We start from the raw sequence: 17,518 nt of genomic DNA on the forward strand, positions 1-17,518 counted from the left end.
ATCGATCCACGAGTTGGAGTCGGAAATGTCTCCCCAATCCCGGGCCGTATGGGCGTCGTGCTATGAAGTACAATTCAAACCTTTCCGACGCTTCGTTGATGACGTGACGTCGGTGAACTTACAACGAGGAGCATTTCATGCGCGCTACCTCATGTTTCGCGAAACTTTCAGCTTGCTCATCATGTCAGACTATCGATATGGTCGACCAGAGCTTGTAACACCTTGAACAGATCGGAACCAGAGGGAGACCTCATAGCCGGTGCGAGTGCTTCGACCGACCACACCGGAGCGACGATCCCCTGTGCTTCGAGATCTTGAATCAATTTGCATATAGGCCTGTAATATCATGGATTGTCAAGATGATGAAGCACACGGAAGGCAGGCAAGACCATGCGACGGCCAGAGAAGGGACGTACTTGTGAGGTACCCGCTCATGCTTCCAGGCCCGCCTTTGACATTCCCGGGAGCAGTATTGCATGTGACGGCACGCGCCGCAAACGTGGAACTTGTGCATGGACGTCGCCTCTGTCTCCGTGCACCCCGGACCGAAACATCGCGGGTTATTTATAGCTTGCCGGTGCGTTATACCAAGGCGAGCGACGAGGGGCAGCCATCGATATTCGGTCGGATCACATAGCATACTTATCCTCGGAAGATAGTGCGTACCGCGCGTGGGCGGGGCAGCCGTCTCCAAGGTTGCGCCGAAGGTCGCGCACATCGCCAATATGTGATCCAGCATTTCGTTCATCGACGCGTGCGTAGCGACGTGGCTGCGAAGGCTAAGGTCTCTCGGAGCGAAGTCCTGAACCCGCTGGACGATGATCAACAAACGCGATAGCTGGCCGATGTATCTGTAGAGGGGAGCGCCGGAACGCTCCGCGAAGTTCAGCACCGCTCCGGGAGAGCAACCGGCCAGCTGCTGCGCGAAATCGAGAATCTTGCGCAGGGCAATAGTATGATTGAAGATGGCCGGGTGCTGATCGACCGGATAGCTGTCTAGGTGAAGCCCGAAGTCGGATTCTTCGAAGGTCATGAGGAAGTTGCAGAATAACTTGGGTAAACGGGGATTTTCGAGTAATGTCTTCATCGTCCTGGGCCATCCGAAGGTAACTACCATCGCATTGAGGAGATCAAAGGCGGACGGGCATGAGCGGTCGATCATTCCGACAAAGATGTCCAAAGTAGCTTCGAATCCGTGAGGGACGAGGTCTGCTGTCGTTTCCGGCCAGGTGGATCGAGATCGCGATAATGGAGAAGCGGATGCAAAGTCCGTGATCCCGCTTGCTACCTTCACAGCGACGAAATCACAGAGCATCCGAGAGGGAAACGCTGACCGAGAATGCATCGTCTCTTCGAGCGATTGTGAGAGATCGCATTCGCAGGGTTTCGTTAGCCAAGACTGCATGCGGGAGATGGGGTCGGTTCTGGGATCGGTGAGGAGCTTCATGAAGGTGCCGAACAGCTTGTGATGCCGCCTTCGCCAGTGCTTCCCCGAGTGTCCAAAATCATATTTGCCAATCGTGTCAAAGCATGCTGCATAGAATTGGTGGCAATGACGGGGATGGTCTGGATCCTGGAACGAGCGCACTAATGCGCTGGCAGTCCTGTCCACAAGCTCCGAAGGGGGCTCACTGGATAAGCCAAGCGTGTTCAACTCGAACTTGCAATCATTGGCCGAAGTAGGATTCACTCACACAATAGGCTCAGTCATCGGAGACACGGTCACTTGGTATGAACCTGAAGGAGGATATATACATGACACAAACACGGAGGTAAGAGGCGAAGGCGTACGCGGCTAATGCACTTTCTGAAGTCTGCGCGACGACTCGACGCTTGACAGCGTCAGACTGGCAAGTAGGAACTCGTGTTCTGAACCTACCCGCGGAATGAACACAAAGCGAAATCAGCCACACTGTTCACCTGACCCAACCTATGTTCGTGTCCCCTTCGGGGTGACATACGATAAAATTGGAACGATACAGAGAAGATTAGCATGGCCCCTGCACAAGGATGACACGCTTTCCCGGAGTGGTAGACCTACGGGTCTCAATATTTATTGCTTTTGCTCTGTCTGAATCTCAGTATTGCCGCAGATAATGTTCCTTTCATCGCCAAGACCCTGTGAAGAACTCTTTATCGTGCATGCGTACTCAGTGTCAACCGGGTAATCCTCGGACATGCGATCATGGGATGCGCGGCCCTCGTTTATACATTAATGTGCAGAGCTGGAGCCTGGAGGCCCATCACGACGCTACTTATCGCAACTCCACCACAGCGAGTAGAAGCTTCGAGGAACGAGGAAATGAGCTCATACCGGAACCCAACAAGTACGTACAGATATCACTGAGTCATTCGAGATCGACAGGCTGAATGTGATGTTTATTCTAGTCCCAGGTATGCCAGACCTACATGCTGGCGGGCGTTCTTAGTGACTGAACCGATCTGCAGGCTTCAACCCCGACCCTTGTATGGCTGCCCTTTGATCAGACGTACGGCCGGCTCACGAGTGCTCTACTCTCGCTCAGCTTGTATCCAGGTCGATGGGACGTATTACCTCGTCACCTCGAGCTTCCTATATTTCCCCGGCGTGCCCGTCTACACCAGCACGGATCTGGTCCACTGGACGCAAATAGGCGAGTGACATCCACCCCGTAGTCCTCTGTCCATGGCGAGGGAAGACTTGAACCTTTGAACGCTATCGACGGCAGGAAACGTTATCAACCGCACGTCGCAGATCGACTATTCCAGGTGTACCCTCCGCCCTGGGACGCAGTTCGCGGGCGGGATTTGGGCGCCGACCATCCGCTGGCACGATGGCACGTTCTACGTGATCACCACGCTGTGCTTTCCCGACATGGCGTTCGACGACTTTTCCCGGTGGCACAATGTGAGTAACCCTCTCGAGGTCCGACGAGGTCCGATGTAGGCTAAGCTAACGGGCATCACGCAGGTCATATTCACGTGCAAGGATCCGTCGACGAACGATTGGAGCGATCCCATCGTGTTCGACTTCCCGGGATACGACACGTCCCTCTTCTGGGACGATGACGGTAAGGCCTACGTCCAGGGATCGTTCTATTGGAGGGCGAGTCTTCAGGGTTTTTTGTGGCTTTCCTGCTCGCTGAAATGGCCACTCCGGCTCCCAGGTCCGGCCAGAGATCCAGCAGTTTGAGATCGACCTGAAGACAGGCAAGTCGCTCTCCGGTGAACCCCGCAAACTGTAAGAAGCGAGCGTATCCCGCGCTTGTATAGCCCAGCGCAGGAATGATGACTGACTGCTCCGAGCAGGTGGTCCGGCATGGGTGGCATAGCGCCCGAGGCGCCCCACATGTACAAGAAAGACGGGTGGTACTACCTGCTGATCGCCGAAGGTGAATCCTACTTCGACCCCTCATCTCTCACGCATTGGTGATACTGACAGGGAGCCGTAGGCGCGACCGAGTTCGGGCACCGCGCGACGCTCGCCCGTGCGCCGTCCGTCTGGGGCCCGTTCGACGAACCGTGCCCGTCCAACCCGATCCTCACCGCGCCCTCGTCGACGGCGCTCTTCCAGACCGTCGGCCACGCGGACCTCTTCCCAGATGCAAGGATGATGGGTAGGTGGTGGGCGGTGTGTCTCGCGACGCGCGTTGTAGGCGGCGCGTGGCCGGTCGGACGCGAGACGTGCCTCGTGCAGGTCGACTGGCCCGAAGGCGGGTGGCCCGTCGCGGACCTGCGCGCGCTCGATCCCCCGGACGCCGAGGCAGCAGAAGGGGCAGAAGGGGCAGGAGACGATTGGGAGGACGTGCTGGCATTGTCACGTCGTCATGGCTTGCTCTACCTCCGCAACCCGAAGCCTGACGCGTATGACCTGACGCGGGCGGGCGAGGTCGAGCTGCGGCCTGGGAGGGCGCGCCTCGCGGACGCGTTTGGGTCCCCAACGTTCATCGGCGTGCGTCAGCGGCACTTGCGCTTTGAGTGCGAAATGACCATTGACTTGGACGGGGCCGCGCCGGCCGTGAATGCTGGGCTGGTGGTATACCAGGACCATGAGCACCACGTCACATTCGGCGTCCATTCCGTGGACAGTGAAGAGCGTGCGGTTGTCTTGGGAGGAGTCTCGCCGTTACCGTTGTCTTCGACCCCGGGGCCAATTGAAGTGCCGGCGAGCGCGAAAGAGGTCATGTTGCAGGTTCGAGGGGATCCGCGGTCGTACGAATTTACGGCGGGATGGGTAGCGGACAACGGGGAGGAGGTAAGGAGGCATGGAGGAAGCGTCGAGGCGAAGGCATTGAACGGTGTCTTCACGGGCGTTATCCTTGCCGCATTTGCGGAGTCGACATTGGAGGGCGTTATAGGTGCGGTTGTGAAGGTGAGAAGATGGAGGTACAAGACCTTCGGCGTCTAGACTGGAAATGGTGAAGAATCCGATTTCCGGGTCATCGCCCAGATACTTGCTTTGAAAGCAGCCCTTTCTCATGCATCAAATCTTCTGGATACCATGCTATCCATCTGCACAGAGACCATCCAGAAAGTCAAGATGTTGAACGAGAATTTGATACTCCGAATAAGAATCCGTGGATTCAGCAGCTTCCACTCTAAGACTCTACACTCCACACCGGGGTGCGCACCCCTCGAGCAACCGCATCTTGGATGAGTTTGCAGATAGGTCTGGATCAAAGGGGCGGTAAGCGACGTGTGCGCCTCCTGACATCAGGTTTACTTGTGAGCTACCAGCGGATTGCTCCAAGCCCGCCTCTGGCACTCTCGCGAACAATACATCATGTGTATACATTCCGCGCAAACGTTTATCTTGCGCTTCTCCGCAGATTGTTTCCGGGTCCTCTCCAAACGAGTCATGAGAAGAAGCATGTTCGGGTCGGACCGGCGGTCCCCAGTCGGAGCTGGGACTTGAAAAGCTGCATGCAAAACAGTACCCGCCATACCGTAGGAAACGATGATAAGACGGCCAGGCTTTGTGCGAGCTCTTGGAGCGGAATATCCTCGATTCGGTATAGCACATCCACATCGCCGTCGCTACGTTGCTGCCGATGAAATCCGACAAGTCCATCGATTCCGTAGTCGGAAGACCATCATACAGAGCATGCATTCGTGCTTCAAGCGATTGAGAAAGGTCGCAGCGGCATTCTAGCAAAGACATGACACGGGAGGGCTGATCTACATTGGGGTAGGCGAGGAACTTCATCTGGCAGTCGAGTAGCTCATAATGAGTCCTTCGCGGATGTTTCGGCCGGGAGCGGTAGTCATGGATAACGATTGCACTGTAGCATGCAGTGTAGAATTTCCGGCAATGACGTGGATGGGCTGGGTCCTCGAGTGAATGGATAATGGCATCCTCCACCTCCTCCAAGACCAGCTTTGGGCTAATATTGTCGAGACTGTCAAGCCAGTGAGCGCCAAGTGGGATACCATGAATGCATGAGTTTACATGCTTGATGCTGACTCCATTTCCATTACAGTAGTGGGACCATCAATGGAGAGCTTGCCCCCAACCGAGCGACTCGGTGCTGAGCAATGGCCGGCGGAGAACGTTTGCGAGGACCGATTCGTCGCGATACACCGTACTCGACCCAAGGCTTGCACTGGCTGAGCTTGTCGCAGAATCGCCCCAAGACCTCGTGGCGACACCAAGGCGATAGCACTTAGTTTAGGGTAGGATATGTACTTCAGTTGCCATGAGGATCCCTGCGATTCCAATGTGAGGTACCTACTTGATCGACTTGCGCTGCGGCGCAAAGCCGGAATGCTTGATTTCCACTCATACGAACACGAATATGTACGGATACACTCAATCATCCCCTGGCCGCGCCCAATCTCAAAATCGTCGATCAGGCAAGGACAGCTCCGCCATCGACGTTCAGCCGTTCGCCAGTGACATATGAGCATCTCTGTTATAGTATATTAGCTCAGGACTATTCGCATCGCACAGAGACTCGCCATAAGGTACAGGTACGCCTCTGCTGCCTGTTTCATGCCATGTACTGTCAGAAACGCGTTGTCGACAGTAATGACGCGGCCAAACCTCATCGGCGTCAGCAACGTGCTGCACGGGGAGAGTCTTCAGCGATTGATCGACCATGGCTTTCGCCTGCTCTTCCGGCCATCGGTCTAGCAGCTGCGCATCGACGTATGAGCTTCTTGCTGAACCACATCGACTCCCGTTCTCACCTCTGTCGTGACCAGGCCGGGGCTGACGATGTTCACCCTGATGGGCGCAATCTGGACGGCCAGTCCCTTGGTGAATGCTTCGGTCGCGCCGATGGCGGCGACGACGAGCGCAGATCCCTTCCAGGGTTTGCGAGAGGCAACACCGGTCGTGAACGTGATAGACGAATTGGCGTTCTGCGGCATCCGGCCAGGTGCGTACTTCCCGACGTAGATGGGGCCCATGGCGCGCACCGCGAACGCGTCTAAGGCATAAAAGGAGCGTCAACAGCGTGTCGGATTCACGTGCAACAACGCGAAGCTGACCGTTGAGGTTGCTCAAATCGATATCTGGGTAGCCGAGCTGGAGGGCATCTCCCGCCGTGTAGACTATCGAAAGAATGAGTACGAAAGCAACCGCATCGAAGGCTGCGTACCTAGATGGTCGAACTCGGGCAAGCCTTCGAAGAATACCTTGACGGCGCTTTCGCCGCCCTTGATGTTACAAACCCGGCCTTCCACATGCTGGCCTGTCCCGAGGTCAACAAGTCGCTTGACCGCCGCGTCTACTTTGGTCTGATTCGAAGACGAGACTATCACAGAAGCACCGCTATAGAGGGCGAGCTTGGCCACCCCGAAGCCTGCGTGATAGTTGTGGTCAGAGGCTCATGCAGACGGAATATCCGACGCACCTATACCGCTAGTGCCGCCGATGATGACAACGCGCTTTCCTCGGGGTTTGTCTTGCGATTGGAGCATCTGGTCCTCGCACTTGGAGGAACGAGCATCGTCGAGATCCACTTTATACCACTGCGTCGATCGACTCACCTCGTCAGGGGAAACTTCTCAATTGAAGACATTGGTAAGTAGCTGGTATGATATGGATTGGATTTCCGGGGATGTGGGTCTATCTCCCGCTTTGTGGGCTTCGCGCGCAGATCTAAGTATGGCAACACGTCATCGAATATGTGGGTACAGGGCACAAGTGGGTGTCGACTGTAAAGTACGTAAAATTAGCTTGAACGCTTAACACCGTGAGTGTAGCAAGGATTGCGCAGGTGCATGTACCCACAGTAAGTCATCCGTGCACCCATTGCAGGAAGTACGCTCAGGAGGCTCCGAGCGCTCCGAACTTGCACCAAAGCGTTCGTGAGTTGTGATTAGTAAACCGGGTTTCCATGATCCCATTCGTCATCGGATGATAGTTCACTATAGGGTAGCATCCCAAATCGCCCGCCACGGTGTTTCATTCCATCAAGAGAGCGAGGTGTTCTGCAGAGCGAAATGAATCAGTCGAACACAACTTGGAAGGGGGACGGCCAGTCCTCGTCGCCGTCGCAGGCTGCTCACGTGCGTCATTGATCGCCCCCTGCGCGCCATGGCGTGTGGTGGATTTCAGTCTACATCCTTCGACCCGGACGACGTGGTATGTAGGCTGTCCTAGATCGCCCGATTTCATTGCTCAGCGAGCTAGTATTGCAGTGCAGGGTCACAACAAGGAGCTAATTACTCTCTTTACTTTGATATCATCACAAGGGTGTGTTACTCAAACGCTCTCTGACAAGGTTGCCCGGACCGCAGCTAATACGCGTTCTTATGCATAGGGACGCTGGGTCTCGGTCAATAAGCCCATAACCCCTTTTGCAACAAGAGATCCGAGGATGGCGACGTTCGTTCGTTTCCGTGCCGCGGCACTAGCCTTGCGAGCACCTCGAATACGGCCCTCCTGCGCTCGTGCCGTCAGCACTTCCTCCCCGGCTGGTATGAGTTATGGGTTGCCCCGCAATTCCAAGATCAACAAACCGATAGTGCAGCTGGTCGACCCCGAGACCGGGAAACTCCGCGACCCCGAGCGTCTGTCCGACATTCTTGCCCGCATAGACAAGGAGAAGTTCTTCGTCGAGCTCGTCAGCGAGAACCCGCCCATAGTCAAGGTGCTCTCGAAGCAGGAGGAGTATAAGAAGAAGAAGGCTGCAAAACTGAAGGCGAAGGAGGCGAAGGGGAAGCAGATGGAGACGAAGGAGCTGCAGATGACGTGGGGCGTCGCGCCCGGCGACGTCGAGCACAAGATGAAGAAGGCGCGACAAGAGTTGGAGAGGGGTAACAGGGTCGAACTGGTGTACGCGAGGAAGAAACGTCAGTCGATGCCGGACCCGGCGGAACAGGAAGCGACCATTAATGCAGCACTGCAGAAGGTGGAGGATGTCGCGGTGGAGTGGAAAGCCAGGGACGTGCAGAAGACCATGACCGTTGTCTATCTACAACCCAATAACAGAGGGTCTTGACCTCTCCACGGCTTTGCACGGATTGCGAAACGCCGGATCGGAAAGCAAATGATATAATGATACATGATGGCGAATTAGTATGAATATGCTTGATCTAATTTTGCATCGCGTCGTATGTCCGTTCTTTCTGGCCCCTCGGTCTGAATCGCCCCAGAGGCAACCCCCTCGCTTTCCACGTCTTGATCCGGTGGGGCCTGAAGGCCAGCTTATGCGGCCTGACTGGTGGATACACCTTTGGCCTCCCCTTAGTCCTTCCGAGCTCCCTCGCCTCCCGTCCGCTGCTACTTGATCCCCAAGTGCCCGCATTCCACCGTCCCGCAAACACCGTCCTCAGGGCCGGCGGAATGGTATATCCCCACCTCGCCATGTCCTTGGCGATGAGCTCAAGCTGGGGCGTGTACTCGAGGCCCCTCGGGGTTTTACCGTACCGAGCATACAACCTCTTGACCCATCGCAGTTTCTTTCTCCAATGCAACCGATCAGTCCGGGCCCGCCTCTGGTACATCCCGGGTCGCCGCGTGAACAAGTCCAGCGCCGCGTTGAAGTACCTCGCGTCCGGAATGGGAACTTGGGCATACGGCATGTGCGTCGACAGACCGGCCGACTCAGCGACGCTGACCTCGCGTAGCGACCGCAGGATGGATTCGCCTGCGCGTTGCATATGATTATAGAGCATGAGCCCCATGCGCCGCGCGGTACGCAATCGCTCCTCGGCCGCCCCCTGTCGCCTCCGGAGCAGTCGCGCGCTCGCGCTGATCCAGTTCGCGTACCCGGGCCCGGTCCCCTGGCGTATCTCGGAATCGGTCATCCCCGCGATGTCCTCTTCGATGCCACGCATCCACTGATCGACCCGATCTTTTCTAGCCGCGCGGATCGCCAAGCCCCGAAGCGCGGCGTCCACGTACGACTGCATCATCACGGTATAAGCGTGTACGGGCAGGCACCACGGCTTGATCTGACCCTCGCTCCCTCCTTCGCCCCGTTGCGTTCGTGTGCCCTCGACCCAGCTAAACCGCTCCGCGTCCTTGGCAAGCCGCCAGACGCGCTCGGTGAGGCCCACTCTGCCCGCTTTGCGCAGGGCGTTGAGTACCGCCGTGAAGAACCACGGGCCGAGCTGCGCGGCGCGCCGAATGGCATCGCGACGATTCAGTCGGCGCAGGTGTCGCCTTTCTTCATACGTCGTCGCTTTGCCCCAAGCGGGGTGGTTGACGAGGCTGATCTCTGGGAGGATTTCGAACAACACGTCCCCGATGACCTCGGCACGGCCGGTGGCCACCAAGTGGGAGATGTAGATTGAGAGCGTGTAGGCGTCCACGTGGAGATTCTTCTCTGCTGCAGGCGATTGAGAGAACGTGGCAAGCCTGCTGATGTCCATGTCGTCGTTGTGGTAGCGCCGCACGGCTTGCGAGAAAACCGATGTGTCTGCCCCCACGGGAGGAGCGGATTTAGGTTCGGTTTGCTCCGGAAGTCGTTGGAGAACACCGCCGTTCCTAGCTTGGACCAGAAGCCGGAGGACAGAATCGGCGGTGTCGGTCTTCCTGGCCAGAGTGGACGCGCGGATGATCGTGTTGAACGTGGTGATATCAGGCTCGATCGGTGGCGAACGGCACGCGGACATGTGTTCAAGTAAGGCGGACGCCAGGTACGGCGAGAAGCGCTGACGGAGGGCGAAGTGTATGAGAGCGTTGTAAGCACGTAGGCTGATCGGACCAATGGGTCGAACGCCTTTGCCTGGTCCGCTGTTTCCGCTACCTGCGCCATCGTCCGCTGACTGAACTCCTGGACTTTGGTTCGGAGGACCACCTCCGGCGAGGAGAGACTCCATGAACCGATCGAGCACCCGCTCGAAGTACCGACCGGCGTAAACCTGGCAGTCTGGTCCGTTTCGCTTCCTGATCCATACTTTGGCTGACTTGTCGTAGGGTGCCGACGATAACGCGCTAATGAGAGTTGCCAAGTCTTGCGATGGTACAAGATGATCGTCCATAAGAGAAGCAAGGTTCGCCAAAGCCTGAAACGCCGCGTCGTATGACGGGTAATTGTCGCCCTCAGGAGTACGAGGTTGAGTGAGCGTTGATAGGATCGTTGACGTGAGGGCTTGCATAACTGGCCTGGAGGCGAGGCGTTCGCGCTCCTTGCGCCAACGCAAGGTGTGCGTCACATGTGGGGCAGAAACCGCCTCGCTTTCGGTGGCTGCGGGCGTGTCGTTCGCGTTGTGATCCTTCACGGACGTAGCATAGATGAGACTAGCGACCAGAAGTTCACCCTGGACTAGGGCAAGGAGGGCAGCGATGTTATACGAACGCTTGGTACGTTTGTAGCCTTGACGGCGAGCTTCGAGAACAAGTCGGACTGCAAAACGGGTGTAGGGATCGGTCACAAGGCTACCACGGAGGTGAAGGACCTCCGGACCCACAGCCTGGTCTTGAGAGACTCGTTTGGGAAGTGGGAGCACGGGTTTCTTCTTCAGGATCAGAGGTAACTGTGTGTGCGTCTGCATGGGCGGGTTTGATGGGTTGAGGCTCAAAAGGCATGCCTCCAGCGTCTTGGTTCGTATCTTCATCCCGTCCTCCATCAAGGTGCGTACCTCTTTGGCAGCCTTCGCCGTTAAACCCTGCCGTATCAGCCCATGCACGAGGGCATGGGCAGCCAGTCGCGACGGCACCGCTCTCCCAAAATCAATCGGATTCAAATGTTGTCGTCGACGACGGGACGACGCTGGCCGCTTTGCCATAGGCACGCCGTGATACTTGGACTCGATTAAGGAGTTGACGACGTAGAATGCGTCTCGGGTCTGCCCGTTGATCAAGCAAAGACGTATGCTTTGGGCAGCTGCAAGGGAAACCTGGGCCTTTGTGAGAGATGGAGAAGAGACGCTTGGGGCCCCTTCCAAGGTCGGGGGCTCCGGAACAAGGCCAAGGGTATCGGGATCAGGAACGTGATTTTCGAGCGAGGGAAGGGCAACGGTATTGTAGGTCGGCCGAGGTTCGGAAGGAGTAGGTGCAGCATGAGCTTTGGCGCTGTACCTTCTGCGGGAAGGAAAAATCCATGGCGGTCCGCAGTCTGAGGGCACGCTTCGAATGTATCTCGTCGTGTACGTCCGCTTCAAATGATTGCTGATCACTGCTCTCGCGAGGATATTGGCCGTGGAAGACCAAAAACATCGCATGTGTCCAGCATACCTGCCATATGCTAGTTCGGCGTTGCATCGGCCAGGTTTACGGTTCGGATGGCTTACCAGACCGTGTCTACATGTACGAAACCCGCTTCAGGAGTGTGCAATCCAAAGAACCCGAGAGGAGAGGAACGAGAGGACCACTCGGCGAGCCTCGCGAGTTTTCGCGTGGTCGTCGTAGAAGCAGGTCAACGAGCACGGCACCTCGCGCGCTTCGGGACTTCGTCGCGTACGGTCACCACCAGCTTTGCGTCGACTGGTCGGCTTCAATTATCACTCATTATACTTCATATTTCATCCGTTTATCTGGTCTGAAATGAGTTACGAGCGCCCCTGGAACGGCCCGCACGGAGGTGGCGGAGGGCGGCGACGACACAAAGGTATGTTTCATGCAGCGGGGCACCAGCGCGGGCATACTGGTTGCTCGAGCCCTTCCATTCGCGCACGAGTTTGGTTTGGGGGATTGCTTATTGAATTGACGTTCACGTACAGGTGGTGACGAGTTTGACTACGACAAACGCGGCGGAGGGGCCGTTTGGGAGACACCTGAACAGAGGCTGCGTTCGACCATCATAAAACTCGGAGAAGTTGTGCGTGCTTGCATCCCATCACCAATGATATGCACTGCTCAGCTTGTAAAATAGGATGCAGACCAAGAGCTCGCCCGCGTCGCGCAGCAAATTCGCGAAGAAGGCGAATCCAACATACCTGCTGTTGCCGAGGGTTTCCGGATAGGGTTCGTCTACCATCTACTGTTTGGCCTAAAGACCTGAGTTGACGCGCAGTTTACCTCGTTTTTGTTCAGTGTAACGGAGCAACCGTTCAAAATCCCCCATTATGCTGCCCTTCTCCGCATGCTTTACGATGAGCCGAATCCTTCCCTCGGAAAGCAAGTACTGGATGACTTCTGGAAGGGCTTCCAAGCATTCTTGGACAAGCTTGCATGGCGAGAGACCAGATTATGCGTGAGTTAACTCTGCCACTGCACTTCGCTTCCCTCCTTTTACCTCTCCCCATATATATCGAAACATGGATAGACGCTCATGCTTGCTCAACTAGGTTCACTTCTTCGCCCATCTCACTCTTGCGTCTGTCATATCACCCTCGTCCATGTTTGCTCTATTGCAATCTTTCGTTGCTGTCCTGGATGAGTTTGGTGTCTCCCAGGGACGCGGTAAAAAAGCTGCTTTGTGCGCAGCGGAAGGGCTCATGAGGGTATGTCGCTTCGCGTTCAATCATCCCTACTCGCGCTTGCCCTCCCATTCGGGCCACTCGCTAACCTCTCTTTCTTTTGGGCTTCTCTATAGGCTGGCCCAGCCCTCGTAGAAGACTCTTCGACCAATGTGAACGAAATCATATCAGCTATTCAGACCTACGTCGACTCAGTGCCCGCCTCGAAAAGGCTTGTGCAGCCCCTCGTCCGTCTTCATACCGACTCCGATTCTGAGAACGCGGCTGAGGTGAGCATATTGGATCTGTTATCAAGATACCTTCTACTAACACGACTCTGACTCCCTCAGCTTCTCGACGCAGCCCTGGCTGCACTTTCTGCCCTCTCCGCTTCTGACCCGCCCTTCGCCGAAACCTCAGCCGTCTTCCTCCAACCCTACCTCACCCTCCCACCTTTCACCGCCGATTTGTTTCAACTCCCCTCAGTGCTTGTGCCTCCGGAAGTCATCGAACTCGATGGCATGGCGACAGAAGAAGGGGAGGATGCGCCCGTCAAGAAGGAAGAGTGGCCGGAGTACTACGTCCGGTTGTTTGAGAACGAGGTTTGTGCATATTAATCCTTCATTCGTGTTCATCTCGACGAGATTTGGCGCTGACATTTAAATTGTAGGTCACGCCGGACGCAACTACTCCTGCAGGTTACGCCATCCGCGCCGATTTACGGGACATAATCGATATCTTCGAGGTCAACCGCAAGGAGTGTGCTCGTATTCTCCTTGAATACCCAAAATGGGTCCATGTCGGGACATTCAAGCCGAGGGCAGGCGCCCCCGCACCAGAAACCAACGGGGGCGAGGTGAAGCCCTCAGGGAAGGAATGGCAGCTAGAGAGCACCATCATCGAGGTCAGCATCGGCGTTGTTTCACCTAATATGCCACCAGTAGACGCTCAATATACGATCTTTCGCACAGACGATCCTCGGTTCGGCATTCGTTCTTCCCGAACCGTCCTTCAAGTCGTTGTACTATATTGCTCTCATCGTCGAGCTTGCCAAGTTGTCCCCGCAAACTGTGGGCCCTGCTGTCGGAAAGTCTATTCGGCGACTATATGCGGCGCTCGCCGAGGGGCTGGACGTGGAGATCGGAAGACGGTTCGCAGAGTGGTTCAGCGTGCACATGAGTAACTTCGGATTTCAATGGGTGTGGAAGGAGTGGTAAGTTTCCCTTTATCGTGAAATAGGCTGGCGAAAGCTGAAGAACGTGCGACAGGATTCCGGATCTCCAGCTGACGCTCGAACACCCGAAGAGATTGTTCCACCGCCGCGCGCTGGAGTTCGAAATCCGGCTGGCGTATTACGACCGTATCATGAAGAGTCTTCCCCCTCCGTTCCAAGATCCGGAGAATGGGACAATGGCCGACCAGGCACCAGGCCCTGACTTCGAGTACGACGATCCTAGTGCGTCTTTCTTCCGCTTAGCGTAAGACATCCGTCTTATGTCACTGTATATGGCAGGTCGCCCGCATTACGATGCCGCTCAATCTGTGCTCAACCTTCTCCGCGGTCGCTCCAAAGCCGAAGAGGTCATCAGCCACCTCAACCAGCTGCGCAATCAGCTCGCGGACCGCGCCGACACCGAGGACGTGAATGTCGATTCTGTCATCCGCTCCGTCGCCGTGCAGTCGCTCCTGCACATCGGCTCCCGCTCCTTCTCGCACTTTCTCAACGCGATTGAGCGCTACCTGCCCATCCTCCGGCACCTTGCCCAGCCCGGCGGGGGCGCGTCCTCCTCCCACGCGGACACCAAGGCGGACATCCTCACCGCCGCGGCCGTATTCTGGAAACGCTCGCGGCAGATGATCGGCATCGTGTTCGACAAGCTGATGCAATACCAGATCGTGGACCCGACAGACGTCGTGATCTGGACGTTCCACCACGGTGGCGGGGCGGTCGGCAAGGACGAGCTCGGGCGGGACAGACAGGGCCGGCCGTGCGTGGGCGCGTACGAGTGGGACCTGCTGAAGGCGGCGATCGACAAGGCGAACGGGCGAGTGTTGGTGGCGAAGAGGAAGGTCACGCAGCTGCGGAAAGAGGAGGATGACACGAGGGCCAGGGAGAACGCGGGCGTGGGTATGGAGGTGGATGCGGATGCGAAACCTGGTACGTGTGGCGATGATCATGTGGAAGTTCCAGACGGATCTGATTATGTCCTGCGGCGTGCACAGTAGATGTTACTCCGGTGGTCGAATCGCCAGCCTTGGTCTCCGCACTGAAAGCTCACACGAGCCTAATTCGCGAACAGAAGGCGGCATTGTCCGCCGCCCTGGACGGATTCGTCTCGCTTTTGTCGAGCACCTCTGACCGTTCCACCTCGTCCGCCTCCAAGGTGATCACTGAAGACGCGTGGAACGACCGTGCCGGCTGGAATGACGATGACTGGGATGCTTGGGAGACCTGGGGTTGGTATCGCCACTTCTGCCGGACGGTGAGCGGTCTTTCTCCCCGTTTCGTCTCGTGCGCGTTTCTGAACGTGAATGTCTGGACAGTACGCCGCGTACCTGCGCAACTACTCGACGACGCTCAGCACGATAGGATTCGCCAAGATCGAGGGATCGAAGGCCGAGGACGCCGTGCTGCTGCAAAAGATATGGAACATCGCTATCGGGATGGAAGCATAGCGAAGCCTGGGGACATCCTTACGCGACGAGGCGGAAAATCACTAGAGAGAAGTGAATTGCAATTTATGGCCATTAAAGTACTATAGCGTCTATGTAGATGTATTGTGCACATTGCGATCGTATCTAGGGGTGTTCCAGAGCTTTTGCCACAATTCGTCAATGTCCAAAGCTCCAGCCCTTGGCGGCCGACGTCCGGAATAGCCACGCAAGGTTTTCGTATACGACGAATGTAACGCATGTACCGGGGAGGACGCGGACGAAGTTCGTGCCTAAACCACGGAAGAAGCCCTAGCAGACGGAGGGATATCAGATTGGCAATGAATCGCTCTACAAGCTGATTACTCGCCTTGAAGCCTTCCTCGGCAAAGGTCCGTTTTATGCACGCGGGTATGGTAGGGTATAAGTGAGTGGTGGCATTGTTCTGTATCCGCGATCGGATGACCTGATACGGGTACGTAGTACTTAACGCGAACAGTTTAGACGCGCCGGACATGAGGGTGTAGGATGTGTTCGACTGGACGCGATGATTAATGTCAGCGTGAACGTATGTGAAGGATACCGGTAGCAACAGACAAGTTTATCGTCGGCCGCGGTATACGGCTTTCCTTCCTTCGCAAACTGCCTCTTCTTGCGCTCGAACCCCCACCGCTTCATTTCTTCGTAGGCCATGAACTGGATCGCGCCGTTGCTGACGCCTACGAGGGCAAGGGAGGTGCCCCGCCAAAGCCCACGCACACCGTCAGTACGCGCTATCGTCGATAGACCATCTGATGCCGTGATTTTAGCTCACGATCGCCATAAAATCATCATCGAGGAGACTTACGCCATAGTCCCCGATACGAGTGGGGATCGTCCGGTCGGGTCGTGAACATGCGAACTTTGACCACCCATATGGGGTTGGTCACGATAGCAGTTACGGCACCTGATGGTGGAGAGAGATATGTTGGTTAGAGAGGCCTGAGGGGAAGAGACGAATGCCTGCGAACTCGCTTCCGCTGAATACATGAGATATTTGCCCGCCGAGAGCTTGTTGTTGGGGTCGTTGCCCGTCCCATGTCTTTTCAAGTAATTGTACCTAATCGGCCCGTCAACACCATAACCTGAACAAGCAAAAGAGGACACGAACAGTAAGAAGTAAAGTCCCCAACTGCTCGCATTGCCCGCAATATTCGGGACAACGCCTCGATACAAACCCTTCCACCCGCCCTCATGTTTGATATCCGTGAGCGATCTCCATATGTTACGCCCTATGCCACCCTTCGGTGGGGTTGTCGCGACCTGGAGCTTGACCTTGAGCAGGTCGAGCGGGTGCATGCACAGGACCGCGACGACTCCCGCTCCGAGACCTGCCACGGCATGGTCCTGCAGAGTCGTCGGCAACAATCATAATAGTATTCGGGGTGGTCACTGACGATGTCTGAAGTCGGGAAGAAGCTGCGCGGTGGTTGGCTCATGCAGCGGCCGGGTGGAGGTCAGAGTCAGAAAAGCTCGAATTATTCGACCCTTGCTTTGTAACGGTGCGGCTCTGTCCGCGCGCCTCCCGAGCCGTTGCTATCCTTCGTTATACTTCCCCCGGTCGTCATGGACCACTCCGCCTGTCGAATAACATATACTCGTAATCCGGGATCCCGTAGATATATAAGTAGCGTACGACGAGACATGTACGCTACTTTTTCTCTCCCCCGCTCAACGCAGACTTACAACGGTCTTTCGTCTGAGCACTGAGAGTCTCAACCGTGTGAACGCACCTCTGCTCTAATAGAGCTTTGCTCGCGTCACATATTTTTGACCCACGTCTACGTGAGTTACACTCAAACCTTTGTCTAACTGACATCCTTTGATTCTAGGACTCTACTCGGTCTGATCACCCGAGTAAACCCTAATCTTAGGACGTCACCGAATCCCTGTGAGTCCGTCATTACATCTCCTATACGCGCACTGCCATGGTTGCGCCTCAGGAAGATGTTACTCGCCGCGTCCTGCGCAGCGACACTCGTCGTGTGGAGGCCGCTGGCAACGCTGCGCACACACGCGGTCCCGCCATCCCTAGGGTCGATTCCCGTGGGAT

General features: G+C 56.3%; 8 protein-coding genes across 8 annotated transcripts; 4 read left to right on the forward strand and 4 right to left on the reverse strand.

The window, feature by feature from the left end:
* Positions 1-57: 57 nt before the first annotated feature.
* On the reverse strand, positions 58-1,061 carry PUNSTDRAFT_50881 (uncharacterized protein; the record flags this gene model as incomplete). The annotated part of the gene is made up of 2 exons (XM_007381638.1): positions 417-1,061; positions 58-336 (listed from the first exon to the last, which is right to left on the reverse strand). A coding segment is annotated over exon 1 (469 nt), but the record flags the coding sequence as incomplete, so codon positions are not given.
* An 825-nt stretch (positions 1,062-1,886) lies between these two features.
* PUNSTDRAFT_65277 (uncharacterized protein) lies at positions 1,887-2,075 on the forward strand (the record flags this gene model as incomplete). Its single annotated transcript, XM_007381639.1, has 1 exon — positions 1,887-2,075. The coding sequence occupies one exon, from the start codon at positions 1,887-1,889 to the stop codon at positions 2,073-2,075; it is 189 nt and encodes a 62-aa protein (XP_007381701.1).
* Positions 2,076-2,302: 227 nt separating this feature from the next.
* Positions 2,303-4,508, forward strand: PUNSTDRAFT_142279 (Arabinanase/levansucrase/invertase; the record flags this gene model as incomplete). The annotated part of the gene is made up of 9 exons (XM_007381640.1): positions 2,303-2,327; positions 2,389-2,394; positions 2,449-2,466; positions 2,526-2,614; positions 2,735-2,887; positions 2,951-3,085; positions 3,147-3,220; positions 3,289-3,371; positions 3,432-4,508. The coding sequence occupies 9 exons, from the start codon at positions 2,303-2,305 to the stop codon at positions 4,385-4,387; spliced, it is 1,539 nt and encodes a 512-aa protein (XP_007381702.1). The 3' UTR covers positions 4,388-4,508.
* Positions 4,509-5,828: 1,320 nt separating this feature from the next.
* PUNSTDRAFT_112093 (NAD(P)-binding protein) lies at positions 5,829-6,903 on the reverse strand (the record flags this gene model as incomplete). Its single annotated transcript, XM_007381641.1, has 7 exons — positions 5,829-5,888; positions 5,938-5,964; positions 6,023-6,115; positions 6,169-6,410; positions 6,472-6,534; positions 6,582-6,785; positions 6,837-6,903. 7 exons carry the CDS (start codon positions 6,901-6,903, stop codon positions 5,829-5,831), a joined length of 756 nt encoding a protein of 251 aa, XP_007381703.1.
* Positions 6,904-7,907: 1,004 nt separating this feature from the next.
* On the forward strand, positions 7,908-8,429 carry PUNSTDRAFT_64372 (uncharacterized protein; the record flags this gene model as incomplete). Its single annotated transcript, XM_007381642.1, has 1 exon — positions 7,908-8,429. The coding sequence occupies one exon, from the start codon at positions 7,908-7,910 to the stop codon at positions 8,427-8,429; it is 522 nt and encodes a 173-aa protein (XP_007381704.1).
* An 889-nt stretch (positions 8,430-9,318) lies between these two features.
* On the reverse strand, positions 9,319-11,163 carry PUNSTDRAFT_64605 (uncharacterized protein; the record flags this gene model as incomplete). The annotated part of the gene is made up of 2 exons (XM_007381643.1): positions 9,319-10,154; positions 10,233-11,163. Coding segments are annotated over 2 exons (1,767 nt in total), but the record flags the coding sequence as incomplete, so codon positions are not given.
* Positions 11,164-11,920: 757 nt separating this feature from the next.
* On the forward strand, positions 11,921-15,450 carry PUNSTDRAFT_43188 (uncharacterized protein; the record flags this gene model as incomplete). Its single annotated transcript, XM_007381644.1, has 13 exons — positions 11,921-11,984; positions 12,097-12,194; positions 12,249-12,340; positions 12,410-12,569; positions 12,664-12,819; positions 12,912-13,064; positions 13,125-13,376; positions 13,445-13,678; positions 13,746-13,987; positions 14,043-14,230; positions 14,288-14,932; positions 14,998-15,257; positions 15,319-15,450. 13 exons carry the CDS (start codon positions 11,921-11,923, stop codon positions 15,448-15,450), a joined length of 2,676 nt encoding a protein of 891 aa, XP_007381706.1.
* A 156-nt stretch (positions 15,451-15,606) lies between these two features.
* On the reverse strand, positions 15,607-16,904 carry PUNSTDRAFT_112096 (mitochondrial FAD carrier protein; the record flags this gene model as incomplete). Its single annotated transcript, XM_007381645.1, has 7 exons — positions 15,607-15,738; positions 15,797-15,964; positions 16,024-16,217; positions 16,274-16,372; positions 16,437-16,525; positions 16,577-16,812; positions 16,863-16,904. The coding sequence occupies 7 exons, from the start codon at positions 16,902-16,904 to the stop codon at positions 15,607-15,609; spliced, it is 960 nt and encodes a 319-aa protein (XP_007381707.1).
* Between the last annotated feature and the right edge of the window lie 614 nt (positions 16,905-17,518).

The sequence above is a fragment of the Punctularia strigosozonata genome, assembly GCF_000264995.1.
Source record: "Punctularia strigosozonata HHB-11173 SS5 unplaced genomic scaffold PUNSTscaffold_4, whole genome shotgun sequence".
Lineage (NCBI taxonomy): Eukaryota > Fungi > Basidiomycota > Agaricomycetes > Corticiales > Punctulariaceae > Punctularia > Punctularia strigosozonata.